The following is a 22047-nucleotide window of genomic DNA, read 5'->3' on the forward strand; positions in this document are numbered from 1 at the left end:
TTTTCTCCTTCTCCTTCTCCATAAATCATCCAGTCAGATAAAACCATGACCCTAAACCATTCTTTCTACACCTATCAGAGCTCAATTCTAAAGTACAAAAGTGGTGTCAGTCCTTACACATCATTTACACATAATTTACACATGTAGCTTTATTTATTCACCTAAATGGTTCTGTCCTAGCTAGAAGTGCAAGCAATGTTCTGCTGTGTTCTCATCATGTCTGGAGCTAAGTTACTGAACTTTAAACTTGGCTTTAGGTATTTTTACTCTCTTAAGGCACTTAAAGTATATTTTTATTTATTTAAAACTAAAACTTACATTTCTACTTCATGTCTCTGTGTTTTAATAGATTTTAATTTCTCTAAAGGCTTTCAATTAATTCTTGTATTTTTTTCTCTCTCTGAGGGACTCAGGTTTGTATTTCACAGAAACCATCAGGTTTTCCTCAGCAGTTTGGGCTTGCTGTGAGTGTTTGTGTCCCATTAAAGGAGCTGCTTTCTCCCCCAGATCGTGGCAAGGAATCGAGCAGAGGCTCCTGCCCCCCGGCGCTGATCCTGCACGCCGAGAGGAAGAGTGTCCCCCCGGGCAGTGACAGGGACAAGGTCAGTGTGGGGCCTCTCCAGAGCGGCACAGACCCGGGCCAGGCTTGGGACTGGCCCTGGGGACACTGGGGGTCCCTCCTGCAGTGGATTTAATGAGGCAGATTTAATTTAATTTATCTTGGAGCTGTGCAGGAGCTCTGGCATTGTCACAGCATCAGGGGGACGCTCAGGGCTGGTTTGTTCCCCATGGAGTGACAACTTTGGGTTGGAAGGGACCCCAGATCCCACCCAGAGCCCCCCTGCCATGGCAGGGACACCTCCCACTGTCCCCAGTGTCCAACCTGGCCTTGGGCACTGCCAGGGATCCAGGGGCAGCCACAGCAAATCTGGGAATTCCATCCCAGCCAGGGAACAATTCCTGCCCCAATCCCATCCAAACCCATCCACTGTCAGCTCAGAGCCATTCCCTGTGTCCTGTCCCTCCATCCCCTGTGTCCTGTCCCTCCATCCCCTGTGTGCTGTCCCTCCATTCCCTGTGTCCTGTCCCTCCATCCCTGTGTGCTGTCCCTCCATCCCCTGTGTGCTGTCCCTCCATTCCCTGTGTCCTGTCCCTCCATCCCTGTGTGCTGTCCCTCCATCCCCTGTGTGCTGTCCCTCCATCCCTGTGTGCTGTCCCTCCATCCCTGTCCCCAGTCCCTCCATCCCTGTCCCCAGTCCCTCTCAGCTCTCCTGGAGCCCCTTCAGCCCCTGGCAGGGCTCTGAGCTCTCCCTGGATCCTTCTCCTGTCCAGGTGAGCCCCCCAGCTCTCCCAGCCTGGCTCCAGAGGATCTCCAGCCCTGGGATCTTTTGGTGCCTCCTCTGGACTCTCTCCAGCAGCTCTGAACACTTTTTTGCCATGTGATGGAGCCAGGGGAGCAGCTGGGGCACAGGACAGTCGGTCACTGTGCTGTGCTGGTGTCCCTGAGCAGCCCCAGCAGATCTGGGAGGGGCAGGGCTGGCACAGGGCACCCCTGGGCTCCTTTCTCCCCTGGCTGGTGCCACACTGGGGCTGTCCCTCATTCCTCACCCTCATCCCCCATCCCTCATTCCTCATCCCCCATCCCTCATCCCCCATCCCCCATCCCCATCCCTTATCCCCCATCCCTCCCTTGGGAGCTCCAGGTGTGCACACAATTTTTTTTTTGCATTCACATTGCTCTGGGTGGGGAGGCATTGCAGGAACAAAGGACTTTGGAACAACTAGTTAATGTGGTGAAGCAGAAGCCACTTTATTGTTTCCAGTTTTAAATTACTGTCCATGCAATCACGCATTTTTTGGTCAGTGCTTCTATTTTGCCCACACACCTTGCAGGAAATATGATTGGTTACAGTCCAGTGCTCACTGCCCACCTCCACTTGAGTTCTTGCAATCTTGCTATTCTGATTTTCAGCCTCTTTTTCCCTGATTTAGCACAATTTATGTTTCAGTAGCCTTTACAAATTCTGGAGTGTTTGATAAAAACACCCAAAAGTGGCTTGGCTGGAGCACTGGTACAAACTCTGATCTGGGCTGTTACAGAGGCATTTTTATAATTCCCATCCAGCTGTGCTGGGTGCCCATAAAGCCCCTCCTGGAATTCTGCCCTGGGGATCCCTTCTACCCCAAACTCTCCCTGTGTCTCTCCAGGACCCCTCCTTCAAGCTGCTGAGCGAGGCTGACGGCGCTTCCAAGGGGAACAAGCCGGTGGCATCCACCCCAGTGCCAGGATCCCCGTGGTGAGGAGCTGCCAGCACCCTTCCCAATGCCACCCCCTCCCCAAGTGCCCTCCTGGGCTGGCACAGGGGGAAATTGTGCTGTGAGAGAGGTGGGGGAGGCTCAGGCAGACCCTGGGCTCTGCCTCGCTGCTGCTTGGCTTGGGCAGAGAGGAAAACCTGCATTGTTAGTGCTGCTTTAGTATTCATTTTATTATTATTATTATTATTATTATTATTATTATTATTATTATTATTATTATTATTATTATTACTATTACTATTATCATTATTATCATTATTATATTTATATTTTATTTTATTATATTTATATTTATATTTATTTATTATTTTTTATTATTATTTTATCATCATCAATATACTAACAGCATAATATAATAATATATATAATAGTATATAATAATATTATAATGAATTAGAAATGTATTACTATTAATTCATTTATCAGCAATAATAACAGCATTATTAGAGTTCATCTTCGTTCTTCCTTTGCCTTCAGTCAGAGCTGGGATTGAAGCAGGAGAGATGGAGTTTTGTGTTTGGACTTGGCTGTTTATTTATTTTTATTCATAGCACAGTGAGCACTGCAGCACTTTTAGCTAGCCAGCCAAGAGTGGGAAAATGGAGCTGTGTCTTGTTTGTTACAAGGTCTTTGAAAGGTGAACAGTGCAATTAAAAGCTAATACCTGTGTTATTTATACTTGTGACCTGCAGTGCAGCACTTTTTATCTAACTAAAAATATAACCTAAAACTAAGAAGAAGGAAGAAAAAAATCTCTGCCCCAAACCTTTCTCTTGTTCCATTGTTATATTTTAAAACTTCCAATTCCAAACCCTTCACCATGTGATATTACACCTTTATTAAAACCACACACAGTGATTGTAACTCCATACTGGGATTTGGAAACCACTGGGGTGTCACTGGGGTGTCACTGGGACACTGGGATGTCCTGGCTGCCACTGTGGTGTCACCACGCTGTCCTGGCTGTCACTGTGGTGTCACCAGGCTGTCCTGGCTGTCCCTGGGTTGTCACCATGCTGTCCTGGCTGTCCCTGGGTGTCACCATGCTGTCCCTGTGGTGTCACCAGGCTGTCCTGGCTGTCCCTGTGGTGTCACCAGGCTGTCCTGGCTGTCCCTGGGTTGTCACCAGGCTGTCCTGGCTGTCACCAGGCTGTCCTGTCTGTCACTGTGGTGTCACCAGGCTGTCCTGGCTGTCCCTGGGTTGTCACGGGGCTGTCCTGGCTGTCCCTGTGGTGTCACCATGCTGTCCTGGCTGTCACTGGGTGTCACCAGGCTGTCCTGGCTGTCACCATGCTGTCCTGGCTGTCACTGGGTGTCACCAGGCTGTCCTGGCTGTCACTGTGGTGTCACCAGGCTGTCCTGGCTGTCCCTGGTGTCACCATGCTGTCCTGGCAGTGGCTCAGGGCACAGCCCTGGTGCCAGGCCAGGCTCTGAGGCTGTTTTATCCTTGGAGCAGGTGTGTGGTCTGGACTGGAGATGACCGCGTGTTCTTCTTCAACCCCAGCATGCAGCTGTCGGTGTGGGAGCGGCCGCTGGACCTGCGGCACCGCGGGGACATCAAGCGGCTGCTCGAGGACCCCCCGCACAAGCGCAAGCTGGAGGCTGCAGCAAGTAACCAGCCCTGACTGCCCCTCTGCTGAGAGCCCTGGGGCTGGGCTGGGGCTGGGGGGAGCTTTGAGATTTGGGATTAGAGAGGGGTCCAGTAGGGCATGGCCAGGGATCATCAGGGCATGGCCAGTGATCATCAGAGCATGGCTAGTGACCATCAGGGCATGGCCAGTGATCATCAGGGGGGTAAAACCCCAGCAGGGCATGGCCAGTGACCATCATGGAATGGCCAGTGACCATCAGGGCATGGCCAGTGATCATCAGGGGGGCAAACCCCAGCAGGGCATGGCCAGTGACCAGCAGGAGAGCAAACCCCAGCAGGGAATCTCCAGTGATCAGCAGGAGGGCAAACCCCAGTAGAGCATGGCCAGGGATCATCAGGGGGGTAAAACCCCAGCAGGGCATGGCCAGTGACCATCAGGGCATGGCCAGTGATCAGCAGGGCATGGCCAGTGACCATCAGGGGGGTAAAACCCCATCAGGGCATGGCCAGGGATCATCAGGGCATGGCCAGGGATCATCATGGAATGGCCAGTGATCATCAGGGGGGCAAACCCCAGCAGGGCATGGCCAGTGACCATCATGGAATGGCCAGTGATCATCAGGGGGGCAAACCCCAGCAGGGCATGGCCAGTGACCAGCAGGAGAGCAAACCCCAGCAGGGAATCTCCAGGGATCAGCAGGGGGGTAAAACCCCAGCAGGGCATGGCCAGTGACCATCATGGAATGGCCAGTGACCATCAGGGCATGGCCAGTGATCATTATGGGGGGAAAACCCCAGCAGGGCATGGCCAGTGACCATCAGGGCATGGCCAGGGATCATCAGGGCAGGGCCAGTGACCATCAGGGCATGGCCAGGGATCATCAGGGCAGGGCCAGGGATCAGCAGGGCATGGCCAGGGATCAGCAGGGGGGTAAAACCCCAGCAGGGCATGGCCAGGGATCATCAGGGCAGGGCCACTGATCAGCAGGGCATGGCCAAGGATCATCAGGGCATGGCCAATGATCATTTAGCGGGGTAAAACCCCAGCAGGGCATGGCCAGGGACCATCAGAGCATGGCCAGTGACCATCAGGGGGTCAAACCCCAGCAGGGAATCTCCAGTGGTCATCAGGGGGACAAACCCCAGCAGGGAATCTCCAGTGATCATCAGGGGGGCAAACCCCAGCAGGGAATCTCCAGTGAGAGATCCCCAGCCTTTCCTGGGAGTGTGTCCCTTGCTGGGGACATCAGCCATGGCAGCCACTGGGACTGCTCCTGGCCTTTGGAATTGTTGAAGGTTCTGGTTTTGGTGGAAGAAGGGTCACCATCCTTCAGCTGCTGCCTGCTCCTCACTGGGGAGGGAGAAAAACTCGAGGGGGAAAGAAGTGAGATTTCCAGGGGCTGTTTTATACCTGAATTGGGGTGGGGGCACTGCCAGGACCTGCCCTGTCCCCTCAGGGCAGCAGGGATGGGCACTGCCTTTGATCCAGGGGGACAACTGCCAGTGAACCCCTGCAAACCCCAAATAACCCCTGCAATCCCCAAAGAGCGGCAGCCCCGTGCTGCAGGGAGACAAGAGTGAGCCACCATCAGCTCCAAGGGGGGTTCTCTGCCCGGGTCCTCCTGGAATTCCATTTTTCTCTCTGAATTTCCCTGGCAGGTGCTTGGATCTGTATTTGTGTGTAATTCCAGCTGCAGTGGGGGTAGTTCCTCCAGAGCCCATCTGCTGGAATTCCTCCTCCAGGAGGAAACCAGAGCCTTTTACTGCAGGGTGTGCTGAGAGCTCGGTGAATTCCTGCCAGGGCATGGCTGAGACAAAGCTGAGGGTCCTTGTTCATGGTCTTTATCATTGCTCCTGCTCTGTGATTAATTAACACAAGAGGCTGAAGTCAGGGCTGAGAGGTGCCACTTCAAAAATCTATTTTTTGCTCAGTTCCATCCTTTGCATTTATTATCTCTACCACAGAGATTTGATTCATGCTCCTGGTTTTGTGTGGCCATGGCTTTTATTGTTCTTAAATAGTGTTAATCTTCCCTGCTCTAATTGGGCTCAGGGTTGGAGCAGCTAATAATTAGTATAGATTAGCTGTGAGGTGAAGGGGATTATTTGTTACCTCTTCTCTTAGCCTGTAATCTCCAGTAAATAAATAACACAAACGAGCTGAACCTTCCCAACAATGATTCCCACGTTTGTTCAGCTGAGTGGCTGCTGCTGAGTTTTAATTAGAATTTTCAATTCAAACATCTTAAAAATAAAGATGTCAAGAGAAGCTGTCCACGGGATGCTCTGGGTTGTCTCTGCTGAAGGATCCAGTGCTTTTTAAATCTGGGCAGAAATGAAGAATTGCTCATTTCTCAATGACTCCTCCTCCAGCAAGGCTTTGTTCCCTGCTGGTGGCTCTTCCCTGATGGTTCCACCCCATGGGCTTGGAGAGCAGGGGCAGCTCCTGGGCTGTGATCTCGTCCTGCAGCAGCTGTTTATTCATTTTTTATTTCATTTATCTGCTGTGGTCTCGTCCTGCAGCTGGTCCAGGGCCCGTCTGGCTGCTCAGGCTGGAAGTTTTAATTATTTGATGAGTTTTTCCATCTGATTAATAGAAAATGGACATTATGGAGTTATCAAATCATGGGAAGGTTGGGTTGGGAGGGATCCCAAAGCCCAGCCCTGTCACAGCAGGGACACCTGCCCCTGTCCCAGTGCTCCCAGCCCTGTCCTTGGGTTCTGTGAATTCTCTGCACCCAAAACTGGGATAATTTCTATAACCTGCATAATTATCCCCTGCAACTCGAGGCTGGTTTGCTCCCCATGGAATCCAGAGCACTGTGGGTTGAAGGGACCCCAAATCGTCCCCAGAGCCCCCAAATCCCACCCAGAGCCCCCCAGTGCCCCCCAGCCATGGCAGGGACACCTCCCCTGTCCCAGCTGCTCCAGCCCCAGTGTCCAGCCTGGCCTGGGCAGAACTCCCTCTGCACAGCAGTGATGATGTGGTTTCCTGAATCCCCAGGGATATTTTGGAGCCCCTGGCACTCAGACCAGCCTGAAGTCCATCCCCAGGGCAGCCCAGGAGCATTTCCCAGCCATGCAGGGATGTCACTTCCTGGGGGTTTTGGTGACAGCTGCCACTGGTGGGGGGAAGAGAGAACATTTCAGAATCCAGGCTGTGCTCCCCGTGCCTGTGACTGGAAATCCAAGCTCAGGGAGCCGTGCCCATGCTCCAGGCTCCAGAGCAGGGACCTTGGAGCTGCTCTGAGCTCCTGGCATCTCCCAGCCCTGGCAGGCACTGCTGGAATTCCTGGATCCCAGCAGGAAAAAGGAGAGGGGGGAAGCTCTGGGGGAGCCTCCTCCAGTGAATCCTTCAGGCTGTCAGCACAGAAATGATTCTGCAGGGATGTCCTGAGCTGGGTTTTGAAGGGAAGGGAGGAGGGAGAGCCAGGAGAGGCAATAATGAGATTTAAAGCAATCATGCCATGAATGAAAAATGAGGAGTTTTGCTGACTGGGAATGGTCACTTTGTTGCTGTTGCTTCCACTTGGATGAAGGCAATTGGAGGATTTTATAAAATACTTGTGATTTCTCAAACCCTCTGTGGGGGTGAAAGCCAGGAAATCCCTGAGCAGAGACGAGGGAGGAGAAGTCAGTGTGAGGAATTCCTATTCCCATTTCTCTCGTTCCAATCTGATCAAGAATTGCTTCTTTTCAGCAGACAAATGTGTGAGCTCTTGTCCAGGGGATGAAAATGATGATCTGAGCATCAAAACGAAGAGAAATAAGTAAGTTCTAAAGTTTACTTCTCTGTAAGTAATGGTGGGAAGGGTTGGTATGGTAGTCTGTAAAGGTTTGGTTTTTTTAAAAGGAAATTTTTATTTGTTAAGATTTGGGTAGTTACTTACTGCCAACTGACTGAGTTGTTTTTCTGTATGTTTTCAATGTGGGAAAAAAAAGTGTGTAAGAGAAGGAAAAGTAATCTAAAGTTTTGTTCTAAGATTTTTTTTCTTTATAGTTTCTAGTAATAAAGTTTCCATTTGTACCATTTAAATTTAAACCTGTTTTACCTTCCTCCTACTCCTATCTCACAACATAAAAATTTCAAATTAATAAACCAAACCTCTACATTAATTGGTGTTTTGAACTGAAAAGCCATTGATTAAAAGTTTCCCTCTCTGAAGTGCAGCAGGTTTTTCCCTGCTCTCAGCTCCTGGTACTGACCTTTATTACATTTATTATATTTATTACCTTTATTATATTTATTACCTTTATCACCTGTATTACCACGTGTGCTTCACGTTCCCCTGAAGTCACAGCTAAAAAAGCAATTCTGAGCTGTGCCCAGACCATCCAGGTGTGCAGCTCTGATGATGGATCATTCCAGATGTGCTGGACTGGATCCTTTATTGCCTCAGGCACCAGAGTCCCCTCTGAGGGGCCCCTCCTGGGGGCTGAATGGAGCTGTCACTTTGCTGTGCCTTGGATTTGGGTGCTGGGTGCCTCTGCTGGCCCTGAGTGACCGTCCTGCCTCAGCTGGAGCTGCTGCAGGTGCCAGGACCCAGCCTGGGGACCCTGCTGCATTTTTGGGAGATGCCCATCCTGGAGTGCCCAGCAGCTCCTGGCAGGGCAGCTCCTGGGGCGTCCCAGGGAGGATGGGAAGGATGGAGAGGATGGAGAGGATTGGAAGGATTTAAAGGATGGAGAGGATTGAAAGGATGGGAAGGATGGAGAGGATTGGAAAGGATGGGATGGAAAGGATGCAAAGGATTGAAAGGATTGGAAAGATTGAAAGGATGGAAAGGATTGAAAGGATTTAAAGGATGGAGAGGATGGAAAGGATGGAAGGAAGGAAGGAAGGATGGAAAGGAAAAGATGGAAAGGATGGAAAGGATTGGAAAGATTGAAAGGATGGAAAGGATTGAAAGGGTTGAAAGGATTGAAAGGATGGAAAGGAAAAGATGGAAAGGATGGAATGGAGGGAAAGGATGGGATGGAAAGGATGGAAAGGAAAAGATGGAAAGGAGGGAAAGGATGGAAAGGATGTGATGGAAAGGATGGAAAGGATTGGAAAGGATTGAAAGGATGGAAAGGATGGGATGGAAAGGAAAAGATGGAAAGGATGGAAAGGATTGGAAAGATTGAAAGGATTGAAAGGATTTAAAGGAAAGGATGGAGGGGATGGAAAGGATGGAACGATGCAAAGGATGCAAAGGAAAAGATGGAAAGGATGGAAAAGATTGGAAAGATTGAAAGGATGGAAAGGAGGGGATGGATGGGATGGAAAGGATTGAAAAGATGGAAAGGATGGGATGGAAAGGAAAAGATGGAAAGGAAAGGATGGAAAGGATTGAAAGAATGGAAAGGAGGGGATGGAAAGGATGCAAAGGATGGAAAGGATTGAAAGGACTGAAAGGAAAAGATGGAAAGGATTGAAAGGATTGAAAGGATGGAAAGGAAAAGATGGAAAGGATGGGATGGAAAGGATGCAAAGGATGGAAAGGATGGGATGGAAAGGATGGAAAGGATTGAAAGGACTGAAAGGAAAAGTTGGAAAGGATGGAAAGGATTGAAAGGAGGGGATGGAAAGGAAAAGATGGAAAGGATGCAAAGGATGGAAAGGGTTGAAAGGACTGAAAGGAAAAGATGGAAAGGATGGAAATGATTGGAAAGATTGAAAGGATGGAAAGGATGGAAAGGAAAAGATGGAAATGATGGAAAGGATGAAAAGGATGAAGAGGATGGAAGGAAGGAAGGGCTCCCCTGCACAGGTGAGCATGGCTGACCCCTGCCTGTGTTCCTGTAAAGAACAGAGCCGTGCCAGGCTGCGGGCGGCGCTGAGGAGGAGCAGGGAGGGGAGGAAGGCTCGGCCCCACGCATCTCACCGCCCCTGGAGGAGAGGATCACCCACTTCAGGGACATGCTGCTGGAGAGAGGGGTGAGGAACAGCCCTTCCTGGGGGCTCCTGAGTGTCCCTCACCACAAACTCCCCACACTGGGAGCCAACCTCACTGACCAACCATCCAAAATCATGGGATCAGGAATGGGTTGGGCTGGGAGGGACCTTAAACCAGGGCAGGGACACCTCCCACTGCCCCAGGCTGCTCCAGCCCCAATGTCCAACCTGGCCTTGGGCACTGCCAGGGAATTCCATCCCAGCCAGGGAATTCCATCCCAGGCAGGAATTCCCAATTCCCATCCATCCTCACCCTCCAGCAGCCATTCATGCTTTTTGGGATGTTTGGGGATGGTTGAGCTGTGCTGAGCTGCAGGAGCAGGGAATGGGGTGCAGATTTTCACACTGTACCCCACCAAGGGAATGTCATCCCAGCAGGGAAATGCAGCCCAAGGTGGCTGTTGTCAGGCACTAAAACCATCAAATTTATCCCAGTAATCAGCAGGCTTTAAAGGGGGATAATTAGAGCTTCAGCAGCTCAGCAGTGAATTATCCCCACGCCAGAGCTGCTTTATTAATGCAGCTTGTTATTTATGCTGCAGAAATGCAGAAGGGCCATAAAGGAGCCCTGGGTGAAGACTCTGCTGGCAGATTGGAACTCGGGGGGCAGTAAGTCAATATCTGAAAGGATTAGGGGTGTTCTAGAACAGGATTCCCAGGTGTTTCTATGTAAGATTTGCTCCTAAAATTAAGAAATTTGGGAAATCCACTGTTTGGATTTGCTATTGTTTAAAATCAGGGAGAGAAGAGGTCACTTTGCTTTTACCTTGAACATTTCTGAGCTGTCCAGCTCAGCAGCAGCTGCTTGGCATGGCTGAAGCAGACCACTAATGCCATTTAAATCTGATTATTTGGTGGCCCTCCCCTGCCTTTCCCTCCTCAAGGAGCTGCTGGATGGAATCACAGAGCTCGAAGCAGATGGGTTTGCCCGTGGAGTTCTGCAGATTCCTGCAGCAATGATGTCCACAGAAGAATATTTCTTGTAACATTTTAAAACCAGAGGGGATTTGGGGGAGCTCCAAGACACAGACAATTTTATTCTGAAGTCTGGGGTGAGATTACCTGTGTCAAAATGTAATCTGGATATTCTTCTGGAAGTTTCCACAAAATTCTAGGAGGAAGAGAAAAAATTAAATTCCTGGTCCCTCTCCCACCCAGCATCAAAATATCAACATTTTAAACCAGCGTTTCCAGGAAAGTCTTCTCCCTGCTAGGCTGCTCTCAGGGTCTCTGAAAGGATTCCACGGGGTTTTATCTAAGGTTTTCCCTTTTAATGCCAGGGAAAGAGGGGGATTTGTGTGTGAAGTGTGACTGGAAGGAAACCAGAAACGCCCGGTTGTTTTAGGAGACGTTTGCCAAATGTGCAATGCAATAATTGCTAAGCACAAAATCATCAGCTGCAATGATTACATGACGAATTAGTTGGGCTTAATTAGCTCTGAGCTCAGACTGGGCTTTATGCTGGGATCAAGGCTGATGTCCAGGAGGGTGTGAAAGACACCAGGAGAATTCCTGGTGCTGGAACCGCAGAGCTCAGGGCAAGGGGCACGGGGAGGGGAGCTCGGGGGGTCTTGGGGGGACATGGCCTCAGATCCCAAAGGGATCTGGGATTTTCCAATGGCCTCAGATCCCAAAGTCAGCCTGAGCTTGGGATTTTCTAATGGCCTTAAATCCCCAAATTCAGCCTGAATTTTGGATTTTCTAATGGCTTGAGATCACAAATTCAGCCTGAACTCTGGATTTTCCAATGGCCTTAAATCCCAAATTCAGCCTGAACTTTGGATTTTCCAATGGCTTCAAATGCCCAAATTCAGCCTGAACTTTGGATTTTCCAATGTCCTCAAATCCCAAATGCAGCCTGAACTTTGGATTTTCCAATGGCTTTAAATCCCCAATTCAGTCTGAACTTTGGGTTTCCCAGTGGCCTTAAATCCCCAAAGTCAACCTGAATTCTGAATTTTCCAATGGCCTCAAGTCCCCAAATTCAGCCTGAACTTTGGGTTTCCCAGTGGCCTTAAATCCCCAAATTCAACCTGAGCTTTGGGTTTCCCAATGGCCACAGATCCCCAGAGGGACCCTGAACTTTGGATTTTCCAACCTCAAGCCACTCTGAGAGGAAAACGAGTCCACTTAAAGCCACTTTGCTTCATCAGAGCTTTCCTGCTGGAGTGTTAATTACTGTTCAATTATACTTCACATCCTTGTTTTTTTAGTGAATTCACTCTTTTGTAATTAGTTGGAGTGATTAGAATATTTTATTTCCTTCCGATTTTTCTGTCACCAACAGGAATCCCCAGGATGGTGTAGCAGTTTCTGCAGTGGTGGCAATTGTCCCTGCCCAGGGGTGGCTCTGGGTGGGCTCTGAGCGCCCTTCCACCCAAAGTGTCCGTGGCTGGCTCCGTGGGGCAGGAGCAGCCCTGCAGGATGTGACAGTCCAGTGACAATCCCATGGGGGAGGTGACATTCTCATGTAGGATGTGACGTTCCCATGTAAGATGTGACATTGCCATGACAATTCCACCTGGGATGTGACATTCCCCTGCAGGATATGACAGTCCAATGACATTCCCATGTAAGATGTGACAATCCAATGATATTCCCATGGGGGATGTGACATTCTCATGTAGGATGTGACATTCCCATGACAATTCCACGTGGGATGTGACATTCCCCTGCAGGATGTAACATTCCCATGACATTCCCATGCAGTATGTGACATTCCCATGTAAGATGTGACATTCCCATGTGGGACGTGACAATCCAATGACATTCCCATGTGAGATGTGACATTCCCATGGCAATCCTATGTAGGATGTGACATTCCCATGACATTCCCATGCAGTATGTGACATTCCCATGTAAGATGTGACATTCCCCTGCAGGATGTGACATTCCCATGTGGGATGTAACATCCCCATGCCAATCCCCTGCAGGATGTGACATTGCCATGTAAGATGCAACATTCCCATGACATTCCCATTCAGGATGTGACATTCCCATTCAGGATGTGACATTCCCCTGCAGGATGTGACATTCCCATGTGGGATGTGACATTCCCATGTGGGATGTGACATTCCCATGACAATCCCCTGCAGGATGTGACATTCCCATGACAATCCCCTGTAGTATGTGACATTCCCATGTAAAATGTGACATTCCCCTGCAGGATGTGACATTCCCCTGCAGGATGTGACATTCCCATGTAGGATGTGACATTGCCATGTAAGATGTGACATTTCCATGACATTCCCATGTAGGATGTGACATTCCCATGTAAGATGTGACATTCCCCTGCAGGATGTGACATTCCCATCCCAGCAGCTTTGGGAGTGAGGTGCTCTGAAGGTGCTCCCTGCCAGCTTTCCCCTGTGCCTCAGCTGGGTGACAGTGCCAGCTCTGGAGCTGGAATTGTCCCTTCCATGGGAGCTGTGCCTGTGCTGCACTCACAGCCCCACAGGTGACATTTCCTGCACTCACAGCCCCACAGGTGACATTTCCTGCACTGACAGCCCCACAGGTGACATTTCCTGCACTCACAGCCCCACAGGTGACATTTCCTGCACTCACAGCCCCACAGGTGACATTTCCTGCACTCACAGCCCCACAGGTGACATTTCCTGCACTGACAGCCCCATGGGTGACATTTCCTGCACTGACAGCCCCGCAGGTGACATTTCCTGCCTGACAGCCCCACAGGTGACATTTCCTGCACTCACAGCCCCACAGGTGACATTTCCTGCCTGCTCAGGTTCCTCCCTCCACGGATGGGGAGCGAACATCTCCCAGCAGGGAGCCAAGCAGTCCTGCTGGGGTGGGAAGGAGCAGATTGAAGTTCAGATTCCCCTCCAGGAGTCCTGCCCGGGGCTCCTGAGCTCCCTCCCGTGCTCTGTGCCCCCAGGTGTCGGCGTTCTCCACCTGGGAGAAGGAGCTGCACAAGATCGTGTTCGACCCGCGCTACCTGCTGCTCAACCCCGAGGAGAGGAGGCAGGTGAGTGACCCTGCCCACAAACACCTCCCAAACCCACTGGGGTCCTGAGGCAGGTGAGTGACCCCTGCCCACAAACACCTCCAAACCAGCCAGGATCCTGAGGCAGGTGAGTGACCCCTGCCCACAAACACCTCCAAACCAGCCAGGATCCTGAGGCAGGTGAGTGACCCCTGCCCATTAAAAACCTCCCAAACCAGCCAGGGTCCTGAGGCAGGTGAGTGACCCTGCCCACAAACACCTCCCAAACCAGCTGGGATCTGGAGCACTTGGAAGGATAAAATAATTCCGTGAAATCAGAATTTGCCTATGGAGACTTGTTGAGTTTTTCATGGGTTTGGGTTTTCAAAGACACAGGAGAAGTTGTTGGTTGCTGTAAAGTTGTTTATTGCAGGAATGCATCAGTCTGGAAGGCAAAGAGTTCAGAGTGTTAGAGTTCTTCTTTCTTCTTTCTTCTTCTTTCTTCTTTCTTTTCTTTCTTCTTTCTTCTTTCTTCTTTCTTCTTTCTTCTTTCTTCTTTCTTCTTCTTTCTTCTTCTTCTTCTTCCTCCTTCTCCTTCTTCTCATTCTCCTTTTTCTTCTTCCTTTTCTTATTCTTTTCTTCCTCTCTACTCCTATACAGGGGATTTTATTTATAAATGATCCAATCACCTAAAACCTCGTTTCTAAAACATTTTTCTTGCACCTCTTAGAGCTTAATTCCAAAGTTCAAAAGTAATGTCAGTCCTTACACATAATTTACACATATAGTCCTATCTATTCACATAAATGGTTTTATCTAGAAATGCAAGCAATGTTTTGCTGTTATGTCTGGAGCTAAGTTTCTGAACTTTAAACTTGGCTTTAGGGCTTTTTACTCTCTTAAGACACCTAAAGTATATTTTTAAAACTAAGACATTTCTGCTTCATGTCTGTGTGGTTTAATAGATTTTAATTTTTCTGAAGTCTTTTATTTGATTCTTGTATTTTAAAATATTTATTTATTTATATAATATAAAAATTACAAATATTTATTAAAAATAATTATTTTAAAATACAAATATTTATTCGCTGCCTTGATAATTTGGGCATTAATTTTCACTAGGGGTCCCAAAGTCTGCAGATGAGTCTAGAAAATTCAGGAGAGATGCAGGGATCCTGCAGAGAAAGTGAACACTGCTGTTCTGTGGTTGTTTCTCTCCCTTAAAAGTTTTTGTCATCCTGCAGAAGGAATAAATTCGAATATGGAATTGTCCGTTTTTTAAGTAAACAGGATGAAAAATGAGCTTATTCCATATTGTCCCATGGTTCTCCAGAGAGTTTCCTGTGGGTATTTACCAGAGCCCATGGCACATACATCTTCATTTGCTCCCTTCCAACATTCCCTTTCCTAAGGAAAAAAAAGTGAAACAAAATAATAAGGAAATGGAGAAATGGAAATGCATGAGGAGCTGCCAGGAGGGAAAGTGCTGCTCAAGAGCCTGAGCTGGGAGTTTGGGATTTGTTTCAGGGAATTTCAGGGCAAGGACAATGATGAGTCAATGCAGACACATTCCTTGGAATCCTGGAATAATTTCCCAGCCTTGGAGCCACCTGGGCCATGGCAGGGCTGGGACTGGCTGGGATTTAAGGTCCTTCCACCCCAAACCAGTCTGGGATTGTGGGATTAACAAAAACACCTTTAATTAAACAGCCAATTACAGCGGGCACAGAGGGCCAGCCCTTGGAGGTGATGGAATAAAAACTCCTGGATGTGGGGAGGAGAGATGAGGGCCTGGGGCTGCAGAAACCCCACAGTGACTTCGTGTCCTGTGTCCCTGTCCTGTGTCCCTGTCCCTTGTCCTGTCCCTTGTCCTGTCCCTTGTCCTGTGTCATTGTCGTATGTCCCTGTCCCCTGTCCTGTGTCCCTGTCCCTTTTCCTGTGTCCTTGTTCCTTGTCCTGTGTCCCTGTCCCTTGTCCTCTCCCTTGTCCTTGTCATTGTCCTGTGTCCCTGTCCCTTGTCCTGTGTTCCTGTCCCTTGTCCTGTCCCTTGTCCTGTGTCCTTGTCCTGTGTCCCTTGTCCCTTCCTTGGCCAGATTTTCGAGCAGTTTGTCAAGACCCGGGTCAGGGAGGAGTACAGAGAGAAGAAGAACAAGTTGCTGTTGGCCAAGGAAGAATTCAAGAAGCTTCTGGAAGAGTCCAAGTTATCCCCAAGGTGGGCATTGCCTTAGGAAGGGTTGGGAAGCTCAGCTTTGTCGCTTAGGCTGAGCTTTTCAGCCCAGAATTCTTCATAGCAAGTAGAAGATCCCTGTTCCAGTGCTGGAAATGTTCCATTTTCCCTGATATTTCCCAGTATTTTGCTGTGTTCCTGGGAGAGGAAATGTTCCATCCCTCCCTCTGTCCCTCCCTCTCGCCCTCACAATGTGCAATACTTTGCACAGCACATTTATTTTCTATTCCTGGATATGCTGTGATGATAGAGCACACATTACTTATGGCAAATCAGCACCTCAATGTTCAGTCCCATCTACATTACACATGCAGGTGTAATTACTCAGAAACTGTATTTAGCCTTGGTGTTTGGTGGAAGAGAAATATAATTAATATAATTTCATGAAGTTCCTGTTAATGCCACACCATTAAATTGGAGGAATGTGTCCCTGCCCGTGGCAGGGGGCTGGAACAGGATGATCTGTGAGGTCTCTCCCAGCCCAAACCCTTCTGTGACTCTACAGTTCTGTGATTAAATTAAAATCCAGCATGCAAGGCACAATTTCTTTACTTTGTTTTTCAAGTGATGGATCCAGACTTGCACAGTGGCAGTGCTCTCTCATTTGTAAATTACATGAAAATAAAGGGGTTTCTGTTATAAATATTGTTAAATTGCTGGAACAAAGAAATTACTGTTTTCTCTGATAAAATATGCAGATAATTATTCAGCATGGCCTGTGTGGGCACACGGATCCAAACAGCATGTGGGCTGCAATAATTGTAATTACAATAAACATTTGCAGCAGAATTAGGAATATTCTGGGCTGATGCCCCTCCCAAACTCTGCTCCCAGCACTGATGTTCCCAGTCTCCAAGGGGAAAGCTGTGCTGGCCAGGAGCATTTCACCCTGCAGGGTTTTGGGAGCTGGCTGTGACACCACTCCTTTCCCTGCCTTGATTTAGGCACACAATGAGAGAAATAAATCCCAACGATTTGCAATAAACAGCAAAGCATCACCTTGGGGAAAGGAGCTGGGCATGCAACCTGACAGGCAGGGAAGGTGGAAAACCCTGCTAGGAGAAACACAGAATCTGCAGGAGCTCCAACAAACACTCCTGTCACTGCTCTGTGGACATGGTGATGATGCTTCAGCAGCCTCCATCATCCATCCATCATCCATCCATCCATCCATCCATCCATCCATCATCCATCCATCCATCCATCCATCCATCCATCCATCCATCCATCATCCATCCATCATCCATCCATCATCCATCCATCATCCATCCATCCATCATCCATCATCCATCCATCATCCATCCATCCATCATCCATCCATCCATCCATCATCCATCCATCCATCCATCATCCATCCATCATCCATCCATCATCCATCATCCATCCATCCATCCATCCATCATCCATCCATCATCCATCCATCATCCATCCATCAGTCCCAAAGCTGAGTCTTGCTCCTTGCAGCTGCTCCAGCTGTGGTCTTGTTAGCACAGAAACACAATCACAGGATGAGTATATGCAGGTGCTTTTATCAGGGGTACCAACCCAAATCCGACTCTACATGGATTCCAGAGGGACAGGTTTTTATACCCTGCTCATTATGTAGCTATATAATAATTATTAATCCCGAATTGTTCTATTGTACACATTGATTTTATTCAAGAAGGGCTTCTTGTGATTTCCATCAGCTCCCCAAACATCCTTTCTCATGGTTCTTGTTACCATTACATTGCTTCTCATGAATCTTATTACAATTAAACAATAATATATTCAATTTACCAAACAATTATTACATTTGACAATCATGTTATTTATCACATGATGATTACACAGGTGCAGTTTCACATGATCCAATAAAGACAAAGCTCAACATTCATTCCCAGGCCTGGTTCCTTTTCCCAGCCCTAGCAGACCCAACCTTTCTTTCCACCCCTGAATCCATTGTACACAATTCCATGATTTTAGGAACATTTTTAACCCTGTGCTGTCAGTCTCACCTTCCTTCATCCCAGCTTTTCCATCCTGTTGCTGCCTGACATTCCCAGACCCCCTGATTTTTGGTGTGGGTGCAGGTGCAGGAGCCTGCCCCATCTTCCCAAAATCTCCTTTCCCCAGGACAACCTTCAAGGAATTCGCAGAGAAGCACGGCCGGGACCAGCGCTTCCGCCTCGTCCAGAAGAAGAAGGACCAGGAGCATTTCTTCAACCAGTTCATCCTAATTCTCAAAAAGAGGGACAAGGAGAACAGGATAAGGCTACGGAAAATGAGATAAAAGCAGCTGGAAGTGGCAATAAAGGCGGTGGCTGCGGGAGGGGACCCCAAGGAAGGAAGGATGGGACGCTCGGGGTCCAGCAGCAGCTCCAGGATGGGAGATCCCGAGGGAAAAGTGCCCTGAAAGAGCTGGGGGAGCTCCCAGGGCAGCTGGGGAGGCTCTGCAGCAACACAAGGATCTGTGGTTCTCAAAGAATTAATGTTTCATATTGAAGCTCTCTTTTGTACAACATCCCCAGTTTGATGCATTTCTAATTGCCATGATATGTCGATCCCTTAATTGTTTTAATTATGCAAATTACTTGTAATATACACAAGTTATGACTCCGATGCAGATTTATAATTAAGCAGAAGCAGATGCCATCCAGAGCAATCTCAAGGCATTTCCATCATTTCGGGGAATTATCTCAAGCAATCTTTTGGCAACTCTGCCTTTCCACCAAGTGTGTGGGGTCTGCAGGACCCGCTCCCGCTGCTCATCCGTCTCTGTCCCGTGCTCTGAGTAGTAGTAATCAGCTATTAATTAATTAATTGTTCATCTTGGTGAAGAGTGTGGAAATCTTGGCACATGTTCCGATCCAGAACTTCCAGCCCCAGTTCTGTGGTGAAGCCATCCCAGTCGGATTTGGGTTCTGTTCCTGTGCGTGGAGAGTCTGCATGAGATTTTTCTCATCATATTTGTACAAATAAATATTTAACTTTTGTAATTAAGAAGCATTCCAAGCCTGTTTTCAGGGGGATTTCAGGGGTGATTTTCAGAATCTCTTCTTTTTGAAGAGTTTAGGTTTTTTGATTATTTTTTTTCCTAGAACACAAATGGAAAATGCTGTCAGGGTCAGGGGATTGTTGGAGTGGACTGGATCCTTGTGGGTCTCTTCCAACTCTGGGATCCATGAAACAATGGGGAAAATCCCCCAGGCCTGGTGATTTTTATTGGAGAGATGGGAAACCAGAGGGGGCTCCTGCCAATCTTGATTTGTGTGCAAATTCCAGTGGGATCCATCGGAAATCTGCGGATGTTGGGAACCAAAGAGTCCCTCTGGCGATGCAGGTGTGGTGGCCGGAGGAGCACCAGGACACCTCTGCCTCTGTGCTGCTCCAAAAAATGCTCTGATTGCAATTTCTTTGCTCAGGACACCTAAATTTTAAATTACTGCTCCCTAAATCCATTGATTTCTGTTTGCTTGGAGTGCAGAAACATTTCAAGGAGTGGAATGGCTGGAATGGTTTTGGATGGGTTTTCAATGGGTTTTGAAATGTTTGAATGGTTTTGAACAGTTTTTAATAGTTTTGGATGTTTTTTTGTGGGTTTTGATGGTTTTAATGGTTTTGAGCTGGTTTTAATGGTTTTAAGTGTTTTGAATGGATTTTGATGGTTTTTGGTGATTTTGAATAGTTTTTAATGATTTTGGATGGTTTTGAATAGTTTTTGGATGGTTTTGAATGGTTTTTGAAGGTTTTTGGATGGTTTTGGATGGTATTGGATGGTTTTTGGATGGTTGTTGGATGGGTTTTGGATGGTTTTTTATGGTTTTGAAGGGATTTTGATGGGTTTTGATGGTTTAAAAGGTTTTTAATGGTTTTGAATGGTTTTGAATGGTTTGAAAGGTTTTTGAAGGTTTTTGGTGGTTGTGAGTGGTTTTTGAAGGTTTTTAATGATTTTGAATGGGTTTTAATGTTTTTTTTTTAATGATTTTGGATGGTTTTCAGTTCAAACCTCCCCAAAAGCCATCCCAGGGCAGGGGGAGCAGCTGCATTTGGAGTTTTTGGGTCACTGGGGAGGAGAACGAGCCCAGGAACCTCCAGATGGAGCTCGGGGTTTGCCTCCCCGAGGACAAGACTCTGCAAATTAGCAAAACTGTAATTAAAAGCTAAATGAAGGTGGGATGGGCTGCCAAGGGCTCAAAGCTGTTCCTTCTGGCTCCACCACTGTGCCAATAAAACACCAATAACGACTTTGCTTGGCTAATGGGAGGGACAATTTGGGTGCTGCCATCCTTGGCTGGATTCTGTTGGTCTGAGCCCAAGAGAAATGGGAGGAAAAACCAAAGGTGATAAAGTGATGTGGCTTTTCTTCATTCAGGTAAAATGCAGAGTCCTTAGGGACAAATTGAGCACGGTGTGGGCAATGTGAAGGTGGGCAAAAGATGGTTTTGGGATATTTTGGTGAGTTTGGGGTGGTTTTTTTCTCTGCTTTTCAGCCTCCCAACAAAACTACAGAATTTTTAGTGGTTGAGCAAGAGTTGAAGCCATTTTGATTCTCTTTTTGAAGTACTTTGTGATTTTTTTTTTTAACTTAGTTCTTCATATTTTGATTTTTTCTCTTGGGTTTACTTTGGTAAACATTGCTTTTACCCCATTCCCCTGGGAGCAGGTTTCCCTGTCGCTGTGATCAGTGTTGGGAGAGCTAATCCCGAGCAGAAATGAAGTCAGAGAAATGAAAACAAATGATGGCAAAGTTCCCAGGAGTGTCCAGATTTCCTCCTGGATTCGCAGGAGCTGCTCTGGGCTGGCTGCTGTGAGCAATCCCCCGATTTATTCTGCAGTGTCAGTGCTGTGTCCATTGTGACTCTGGGAATTGCTGCCTCTCCCCACAAAATTCCCTTTCCTGGGAGCTCTCTGGGCTCTTCCATTTGCCCCTCTTGTTGTGTTTGAAACCTCCACACTGGGAAGGGGAACTGGGAGAAACTGGGAATGCAGAAGTGATGTTTTTCCTTGGAAAGGGGACAGAGAGAGACCTGCAGCTTTCCAGGAGTTTGTGAGAATTCCTCTCAAAACTGGGTTAGCCCTGACTGGATAATTCATAATTGTCAGAACTGAACTTTTTTCCCTCCTCTCCTGTGAGGGAGAGAGGATCCTACAAAAAACCTACAAAAATCCATTGTATTTCTTTATCCAGCAGGGTTTGGCTTTGGGGGACAATCAAGGATTTATTTTTTTTGTTCTTTTTTTACAGTCAGAGAGTTGATCCTGTCCTCTCATCTTCACTGCAGACCACAACCCCACCCCTTCTTCTTTAATATAAGTGAATTATTTGCCAATATTTAACTCTGAGGATAATTCCCAAGGTAAATCTGCCTTGGAAGGGACCTTAAAAATCATCTCCTTCCCCCAGTGCCTTCTGTAGCTGATCATTTTAGAGTTAGCTGCTGATAAAAATGAAGGGTTTGATAAACAAACAGGCAAAGAAATCTTTGCCAGCTCAGTGAACATTCTCTGAGCACGCCTTTCTCAGCTTGTTATTTATTTAGAGGGGAAAACCCTGTCCTTGGAGACTCTGCTTGTTTAAAGTGCCCATTTCAGGCTTGTCAAGGACAGCAGTCTCCAGTCCTGCTGGGAGCTTTCTGAGCTGGGAGGACTCACTGGAATCTTCCCAAATGGATTTTCCCACATTTTGATGTTGGGATCAATTTGCAATCGCTGGTTTTGAATCAATGGAAGCAGGTGGGGATTAACCAGAACAATTCCCAGGTTTGCTGTGGCTACCCCTGGATCCCTGGGAATGTCCAGGGCCAGGTGGGACATTGGGGACAGTGGGAGGTGTCCCTGTCATGCAGGGGTGGCACTGGGGAGATTTGGGGTCCCCCAACCCACACCAGTCAGTTCTTACATCTTGGATTCTTTACCCTATGAAACAAAATATTTTATTTTTTATTTTATTCCTTTGAAGAGAAAAGCCTTTCCCTGGAATCACAGCAAAGCTGCTTGGAACAGGCAGTGCCTGCAAAACAAGGACATTTTTAACTTTAAAGAGCATT

General features: G+C 47.9%; 1 protein-coding gene across 1 annotated transcript in view; it reads left to right on the forward strand.

Annotated features, from left to right (window-relative positions):
• The window catches only part of TCERG1L (transcription elongation regulator 1 like), a 58046-nt gene extending 39040 nt beyond the window's left edge, over window positions 1-19006 (forward strand). The window contains exons 6-13 of the mRNA XM_033066215.1: window positions 508-602; window positions 2209-2297; window positions 3773-3927; window positions 7608-7677; window positions 9698-9827; window positions 13744-13833; window positions 15885-16003; window positions 18134-19006. Of these exons, the coding sequence (XP_032922106.1) occupies window positions 508-602; window positions 2209-2297; window positions 3773-3927; window positions 7608-7677; window positions 9698-9827; window positions 13744-13833; window positions 15885-16003; window positions 18134-18290 (905 nt within the window). The 3' untranslated portion in view covers window positions 18291-19006. The remainder of the gene's footprint in view (window positions 1-507; window positions 603-2208; window positions 2298-3772; window positions 3928-7607; window positions 7678-9697; window positions 9828-13743; window positions 13834-15884; window positions 16004-18133) is intronic.
• Window positions 19007-22047: the final 3041 nt, after the last annotated feature.

This window comes from Catharus ustulatus, chromosome 8, assembly GCF_009819885.2.
Source record: "Catharus ustulatus isolate bCatUst1 chromosome 8, bCatUst1.pri.v2, whole genome shotgun sequence".
Lineage (NCBI taxonomy): Eukaryota > Metazoa > Chordata > Aves > Passeriformes > Turdidae > Catharus > Catharus ustulatus.